This window comes from Epinephelus fuscoguttatus, linkage group LG19, assembly GCF_011397635.1.
Source record: "Epinephelus fuscoguttatus linkage group LG19, E.fuscoguttatus.final_Chr_v1".
Taxonomy (NCBI): Eukaryota; Metazoa; Chordata; class Actinopteri; order Perciformes; family Serranidae; genus Epinephelus; species Epinephelus fuscoguttatus.
The window spans coordinates 17,189,419-17,198,206 of record NC_064770.1 but is presented as its reverse complement, the minus strand read 5'-3'; the positions used below and the strand labels follow the sequence as shown (position 1 = coordinate 17,198,206).

The window sequence follows — 8,788 nt, the reverse complement described above, 5'->3', positions numbered from 1 at the left end:
TAAAGACTTAAACAACCACGAAAGAAATATTATTATATTATAATCCCGCTCCAGGCAATCTTCATAGTAAAAGTATCTCAGATTTATTTGAGTAATTTTAGATTAAAGGGACAGTTCACCCCAAAATCAGAAATAGATGGTTTTCCTGTTTATCACTCTGGATTGTTTTGGTGTGAGTTGCCGAGTGTTGGAGATATCAGTCACAGAGATGTCTGCCTCCTCTTTAATATAATGGAACTACATGGCACTCGGCATGAGGTGCTCAAAGCACCACATAAATATATTTGAAAAACTCAACATTGATGTCTCTTTCCAGAAATCAAAGTCTGATTACTCAAGACAAGCAGCTAGCCCTTGCTCCAAGTGTTGCTACAAGTCACAAGAAGATGTCCTCATTTTCATATTGGTTACATAATCTCACATTAAAACTTTGCTGAATTAGATTCAATCAAAAAATCCTCAATAAGAGCGATAGCATTTAAACTATAGTGTACCACTTTTTTCACGCTTCCAGTCCAAAGAGCAAGAGCATCACCGTAACCATAGAAGCTTACTATAACTGACCTCCCATGGCGAGCGGCACCTCCTCTCCTCCTGCCCTGCTTGTCCCACACCTGCTGCAGAGTGCAAGAGAAGAGGGGAGACCCTGTACTGATGGTAGGAGAACTGTGGACTGCAATTACACTCAGCAGCAGGCACGGGAATTAATTACAATATATTGCTCTCTTTTTCCCTGATGGTCTGACTATGTTGCTGAATTTGTTGCTTGTCGCTTTTTTGAAATAGAGTCGCTAAGAGGATCTGAAAAGTTGCTCAATAGATCTGACCACTCAAAATGCTTTAACACTACATGTCACATTCATACACTGGTGGCTAAGGCTACCCTACAGGGTGCCACCTGCTACTCAGCTTTAACACACTCACATTTGAGGTTCAGTATCTTGGCCAAGGATGCTGTGGCTTGCAGGAGCTGGGGATTGAACGACTGATCTTCCAATTGATGGACCACCTGCTTTACCTCCTGAGCCACAGCCACCCCAGTCTAGCAAAAAGTCACCAAGGTGCCATGTAGGACCTATTTTCTTTCTACCTAACAACACCTACCAAACATATCACCACACAGAAGGAAGTGTGCTTCTACTCATGGATGAGAGGCTCATGCTAATGACACTGTGAGATGTAAACTTTAATGGTATCCTCCTTGGCTGAGCTGTAATGTTAGCTAGCTCAGTGGTGCTAGGTGAGCTAGCAGTAGATGCACACTTCCTTCTGCACAGTGATACAGTTGGTGGGTGTAGTTTGGTAGAAACAAAATAGTTACTATATGAAACTGCTCACAACAAGGTCTGTGGATTATCTTGAGAAACCCGGTCATGATTTCTGGAAAGAGACATTGCTGATGAGGTTTTTAAATATATTTTAGCTGAGTGTTATCTCGTTCCATTATATTCGAGAGAGTGCAGACATCTTTACAGCTCATGTCTCCAGAACTCTGCAACTCAAACCAAAACAATTTAGACCAGCAGTTCCCCACTGGTGAAATGCGGTCCAAAAGTGGGTCACATGCCCATTCTGAATGGACCACAAGTGACTTGTAAGCATGTCAAATTGATTAAAAATACACTTAAAGCCACAGTGTGTAGGACACTCTCCCATCTAACATTGAAATCATATATTGCATTCAAACGGATAGCACACTCTAGCACCTCACTGTTTCAAACGCGTATTGCCACACAATGAAACCACTTCATGGAGTATTCATTCAGGCTCCTACACAGACACACGCGACACGAGTTGACAAACCCCCTCCTCACCATGCTGGCTGTGTTTACAACGTAGGACTGTTGGGGCGGGTGTAAATTGAAACAAACCAATCACGTCTTGTCTTTTGACAACTGACAAGTGGCTCAACCTCACACACCTCATCCCTCCCCTTGCATCACTGCGCCACTGACAGCGGCACTGGCCTGTGATTGCATTACCTTTCTCCTTCAGCAGCTCTCTCCACCTGGGAAAGGCTACCCCAATGTTGACCCTCATTTTTTGAATTTGCCGGTCACGTTGCCTTTTTGATTCCCTTTTGTGCTTTCTTGGCGACGAGGATTCCGTCTCCCGTGATGCTGCATATGCACGACCCTGCATTATGCTCAAAGAGTGGGACTTTGTTATGCTGCAGTAGTGCAGGCTTTCAAATTTGCTAGGGTAGTAGCGAAGTGCCTCTTGCTCTTCTCCTTCGACTTCTCAGTCACACAGCGACTTACCCGCCCAATGTACAAACAAATCCAAAATTCTCCTTTTACAAGAATAAGTCAGATTATTGGTGGAGGTAATAATACACCAAAGATGACATATTTATGAATGCAGACATCATTTTTTGCCAATAAACAACTGAAAATGCTACACAATGTCCCTTTAATTTTGAAGTACAGTGATTTTCCACTATAGAGCATGTAGCCTATTTGAAAGTGCCGTTTCTTGCTGTAGAGTGACTGACTAACAGACAGACACTTGTCAGAGACAGCAAACTAGCTCGACGACATGGCATAAACTCAAGAATAACGATGAAAATATCAGACTGTGTGGGACTTGAACTAATGACTAAGGAGAAATCTGGGCCCCGTGGCTAGATCAGTGGGGAACCACTGATTTAGACTAATAAAAAGCACAGGTAAGAGGAAAAACATGTTTTTTTAAATTGAGGGTGAATTGTTCTTCAGTTATTTGTACATTGAGGGGCATGTCCTGTCATCTTTCTACTGTTGGCATAAAATGGGAAGGGGGGGGGGGCACTCAGACGCATGAGCATGCAGCCAAGATTTTTTTGCTATGCTGCTGGTACAGCTGACAGGTGTATACTGTGAACCCCTACATAGATCTCTGTAACATCAAATATGTAAGTTATGTCGTTTTAAAGCAGCTTTAGTAGAAATATCCTTTTATTTCATTACCAGTGATTCAGAGCTCTGGTCAGACAAAAATCAAATCAGTACAAAAAAGCACAGAAACAACAATAAATAGTACTTTTCAAAGCATCCAACACTGCGATTTAAAGAATCTTGAAAGAAAATCTGTCTACTGGGCTGAAAATATTTTCACAGGAAATGGACATCTCTGCACTGTCAGAGAGCAGAGCCCGACAACACTTGCAGCGTGCCAAGCTTCAGTATCATCCCACTTCCCATTAGTCATGCTGTATGTGACTCTGTATTAGGTTGTCCCTTCATAAGCTCTCAATGAGAGAATGATTACATATTTCTACATGGCTGGCAGTGAAAATTATTAGCATAAGCAGCACTGGTAAATGATTTTCTGTAACAAAGCAAATACCAAGCTGACTGTGTAGAACAAACACTGTGGGGCAAACAATAACTTCAGAGAAAACACAGCATCGGGCTCTTGAGGAATATCACACTGATGATTCTTGCATAGGTTTACATATTACTGATTCACTGCTGCTACTGTGTTAAGTTTGCAGGGATAAAAATCAGCACCGGCAGTATGTAATGTGTCAACGCCTGCAGCTGTGAGCCTCACTGATGTCTCAACAGTGCCACCTTTTGATCAGAGCTACTGAGTAAGCCTGCTCTTCATGTTTAATCTTCAAAAACACAGTCTGTGAACTTCCATAGAACATCTAAATTGGAAAAATTGTTAATTTTAGGATACACATAGGACAACTTGAAGACAGCTATGATAATTGCACTGGTTTTCTGTACATTCTAGCGAGGAAATATCTCTCAGCTGAATCCTTCCTGCTGGCGTTTGGCTTTAAAGTCTGAACACTCTTGAACACACTCGAGAGTTTCTCCTGGAGTTTATGAGCAAGGATCCCGTCCCAGTATTTGCAAACCAGAGAGCCCCCTGGCTGTAAAATCCTCTCAGCCAAGTCTATCAAAGACAGACACATTGTGATAAGTTTCTCGTGGTCCATCTCTCGGAAACCGCTGGCATTGGGTGCCATGTCGCTCAGGATGACGTGAGCCTGGCCGTTCGGGAGCAGGTCCCGCAGCTTGGCGTGTGTGACTGGGTCGGTAACATCATGACTGGACAGGAAGTGGGCACCGTCCAGAGGTGGTATGTTCAGCAGATCGATGCCGACAACTGTACCATGAAGTGACTCTGGATCTAGGATGCATGAAAACATTTCAAATGTAATTTACAAGGAGGTATTATTTGTTACTCGCATCATATTTGATGTATCGTGGGCTGACACAGCAATGTGGTTATATAACACAAACCAACAGGTGATGAACTGTAGCTATTACCACACAAATAAGAACTAATTATAGCAGAAATGCAGTGAAGTCACATCCTGAGTGATCTGTGAGCAGTTAACCTCTTTCCCTGTTCCCTGTTTTAAAATAAATGCATTAAAAATAGCCTATGCTATACTTTTCAGAGACAGATATTACTCGCTCATTTTTAAAGCTGTAATTTCAGCGCTAAAGGAAAGTAGTCATTGGTTGAATTCAGGCTTTACTGATGACACTAACAGCTAACTTCGAACACTGTTAATGGGCTGAATGATTCCATTAGTGGTGATTTGTTCGACAACCTTAAGACCTTAAAGCTCGTTTATGTGCTCTTTAATCTATTGTTCAATATTAAAGGGACAGTTCAGCTGTTTTGAAGTGAAGTTGTATGCAGTGCTTATCCATAGTCAGCTCTTTCAGACAGGGAACTGAACTGAAACTAAAACTTATCTATGCTCTCTTCAAAGCCAGAGTCCATTTACAAAACAGTAATTTTTAACACAGGAGCTGCTTCTCCACCACTGCCTTTAATAAGTTAGTTTGTTTTAGTTATCAGGTGACTTTGGTGTATTGAAGAGTCAGTTTTGATTCACCATAGTCACACCATACCATAAACAAATTACAGATCAAGGCAGTGGTAGACCAGCAGCTCCTGTGTTCAGCAAGGTAAAATTACTGCTTTTGTCAGTGGAGTCTGGTAGCTTTAAAGAGAGCGATATAACAGCTTTAGTTCCCCGCCAGAAAGGGCTGTTTTTACAAAGGTAAAGTAGTAAAAACAAGTAAATATAGCATGCACTTAGACAAGTTTTTTTTAGGTGGGCCTTTTTTTGTGTGTCTAAATTACATTTTGCTGCCGGCCCCGTCCACAGCAGTACTTTGCTTAGCTTCTGTGACAGTGTTCCTGCCTGCTTCTCCAAACTGGAGGCATGCTGACCAACATCTATCAATGTGTTCTCATCCCAACCCTTCAAATATCACTTTGTCGGTGAACTTTCACGTCTGCATATGACATGCTAGGTATCCTCCTGCATCTGTTGCTGATGTTCCAGGAGCGTGTCAATTTAAGCTTGTCACATGAATTGTGTCTTCAAAATACACTTACATCTTCACAGGAAATGTACCGTTTCTGCTCATTAGATGCATACAGTCTTTTTTTTTTTTAAATAAATTTGCAACATAACTAACTAACACTTTGGATTTTTTTTTAATATTTTATTTCCTCATGCAGCAAAAGCAGGTGGTTAGGTTTAGAAAAATACATCATGGTTTGGCTAAACATTCAAACAGGAAGCAAACAGCGGGGTGAAAGTCCAGGGTTTGTTGGACCCATCCACCTCCCCTCCCACCCGCCCTATAGGCACTTTCCAGCTTGATTTATTACTTTGTTACCACGGTATGTTTCATAACGCCGTGAAAGGTTTTCTTGTGCATCAGTATCTTACGTGGACGTCCACTGACATAGGACAGGTATATGATGAATTTAGATGGTGACCCCTGCATCAACAGCTGTTGCTGCCTGGTGCATATTACCGCCACAAAATGTGCCTTTGTGCATCAGTATCTAACGCCTGATCACTGACAAAGCGGTGGTATTTTACAAGTTCGGAATAAGAACAGGCTGGTAATTCACATCCTGTCAATCAATCAACCATTCATTTGTCACATGGAATTATACAAAGTACAACTCCAGTGAAATGTGAACCCATCAGCTCATTTAACTTGTGCACTGTAATTTAATCCTTTTTGCATCTTCTTACATTGTTGGCTGCTGCTTTATAACTGTCCATGTTTCCAGATGGTTCTGTTGATCTATGGTTTCTGGTTGTGGAATGATTTAACTGTCTGTGCATCTGGCTGTATGGTTGCTCCTCCTGAACATGGCAGTGCTGCGCTGCTGCTCTGTGGAGGTTAGCAGTTATCCACAGCAGGATGAGGACAACACCTCTCATCTCCACCATCACATCAGTCCTTAGTCACCATAAAGCACACACCTCCTCTCCTCCTCTCACCAGAGTCCTCTGCTTTGCCAGATCACCATAAGGAAAAAAGAGCCTCCTGGTTGAATAGCGCTGTGCAGGATTTAGTCAGTTGTGATCAGTCAAAGTATATCATAGTTCCTGATATCCCAGTGGAAACTAATGCAGCCAGAAGGTTGTCCAGTTTATTTTCCATTACCTGTACAATGGCTAGCAGGCGGCAGGTTCAGCTGGTGTCCATTATTCTCCATCTTTTCCTCGATGTTTACTGAAGTCTACATTTGGAAACCTTGACCTGGCTAGCTAGCAGCTAATTAGCTAGAAGTCGGCAGAGGGAGAGTTTACAGACTGGTGCCTTGATTTCCTCATCCTGATGAGGAACTTGCAGCCACATGCCACCACTGTCTAACACGACCACAAGCACCACTAACACTTGCAAAGTAGACACAAGAACCTAAATGTAGCATAAATGTAGCAGAGCTGACAGAGAGGCTGCTGAAAGAGTCCACACCTGCGCATTCTGTGGGAAAGTATCTCATACAACCTCACTTAAAAAAATCAAAACTATCCCTTTAAGTTAATATATAAATTACCACACTACTGTTAGGTATATGTCTGCTAACCAAATGCTTACTTTTTTTATGTAAACATCCTATCCTCTGATGAGTCACTAGTTCCCATTAGTTAGAATAAAATGAACTTGTATAGACTTAACGAGGTCCTGATATTGGTTATCCACCACATGTAACATCTCCTCTGCTTGTTTATTTGCTGCATGATAATGTAGTGCATACTTTACAAAACAACATGCACATACAAGTGACAAAAGTAAAACTCTGGCCAGAATAAAAACAGACATGATGCACTGTTGATTTTTAATAAAGTAAATAGAAGGCAGAGGCTGACTGCCAGGTGGAAAAAATAAAACTAATCACTAAAACATTCAAAAACACTTGACATCACCAGTGACATCTACTACATAAGCATACTTAACATTCTGTTAAAAAAAACCCTGATAATTACAGAACATTGACTCTGACTTTTTCTCTCCATTGGTGTAAATTTTAGAGGCTATCCAAACTTTCAACTGCAGGGATGTTTCATAATGACTGGAACTCATCAAACTTAATTACTTATGACGACACAATAAAAATTGTTAACACTTTTATGAACTGTCCATCGTTTATAGTTAATTGCAAGTCCAGCCTTTCAATTGTGATGGTGTTATTGTTCCCTAACTCCCCATAAACTCTGACATACACAGTATATGTATTACATAATTACAAAAGCGATGGGCAGACATTGAATGATACAATACAAAGTCATACCAAATATTTAAAAAATGAAAAAAAAAAAAAATGTAAAGAGAGGTACTGAGTCAATAATATAATTGTTCATATGCAAATGTAAACAAAAAACTCCTATTTTAGTAAAACTTGATTATCTTGAAAAATCTGTTGAGTAGTTCCTGCAGTGTTATTTATTCCTCCATAGATGACTGCAGCCAGAAGAATATTTCTAATTATTTTTGGATGAGTTATGGCATTTCCCAGGACTGACTAATAAACAGAGCGCGTTCTCCAAGAGATGATAACTTAGAACAACTTCTCCAATAAACTTCAGTAATATTTTAAGGACAGCCAAGGTCTTCAGTACTTCTCTGACACAGCCTCAACAATACTGAATCATACTGCCTGGTGTCCCTGTTATCAGTAGGTGTCCCCTCCTATGTGTCTCACCTGTCCCGGCTGAGTTGACCCTCTGTACCGCCACCTGGCTCCAGGCTCCAGGTGCAGCTCCACAGTCCACCACACTGTATCCGGGCTTTAACAGCCTGAACTTGTCATCTATCTCCAGCAGCTTGAAGGCGCTTCTGCACCGGAAGTTTTGGGCGTGAGAAGCTTTAACATACGGGTCTTTGAGCTGCCTCTGGAGCCAGCGCTGCTCGGCCGCAGTCTTTCCCTTTAACTTCTTCATTAGACATAAGGAGGAGTGGAGAAACCTCCTCTGTTGGGAGAAGCACCACATTGTTTTCAATGCGGAGGGTCATGTCATGTGTAGCGTGTGTGAACTGCGCCTGCGTGGGAATACAACTCGCTATTGGTCAGAGGCAAACACTGTGCGTCACACGTATATGTGTCCCCTCACAGCAAAACACTAACAACAGTTCCTACATGGGATAGTCTTGTGTCTTTCAGCTCAATATCTCAAACATTTAAACTTTTTAAATATGAAAATTATTTTTTATGCATTCACCACACCCCATCAACACTGCTGTAATAATATTATTTTCCACTGAGGGCCCCAGGCTTTGAAGAAACACACCATTATGTAGTTAATGTATTTTTTTTGTTCATTTCAAACCTTTTCAAGTCACATATTTATGCATTTTTATCTATCTATCTATGAAATATATACGATACGATGCAAAAGGATACTGTACAATATGATACAATACAATATGATACAATAGACTTTATTGTCCCTGTATGGGAAATTTGTCTTGGACTCAGGAGCTGCACAAGTATTGCTGTCTTATAATAATAGTCCAGACTTCAC

At 41.2% G+C, this 8,788-nt stretch overlaps 1 protein-coding gene across 1 annotated transcript; it reads right to left on the bottom strand.

Annotated features, from left to right (window-relative positions):
- Positions 1-2,918: 2,918 nt before the first annotated feature.
- mrm2 (mitochondrial rRNA methyltransferase 2) lies at positions 2,919-8,295 on the bottom strand. The gene is made up of 2 exons (XM_049561172.1): positions 7,969-8,295; positions 2,919-4,125 (listed from the first exon to the last, which is right to left on the bottom strand). The coding sequence occupies exons 1-2, from the start codon at positions 8,255-8,257 to the stop codon at positions 3,689-3,691; spliced, it is 726 nt and encodes a 241-aa protein (XP_049417129.1). The 5' UTR covers positions 8,258-8,295; the 3' UTR covers positions 2,919-3,688.
- Between the last annotated feature and the right edge of the window lie 493 nt (positions 8,296-8,788).

Bases quoted from the DNA above. Each gene is read 5' to 3' on its own strand.
- mrm2 (XM_049561172.1), bottom strand. From the start codon at position 8,257: ATGTGGTGCTTCTCCCAACAGAGGAGGTTTCTCCACTCCTCCTTATGT. The intron at 4,126-7,968 runs GTGAGACACATA...CATGCATCCTAG, and splicing joins GGTCAACTCAGCCGGGACAG to ATCCAGAGTCACTTCATGGT.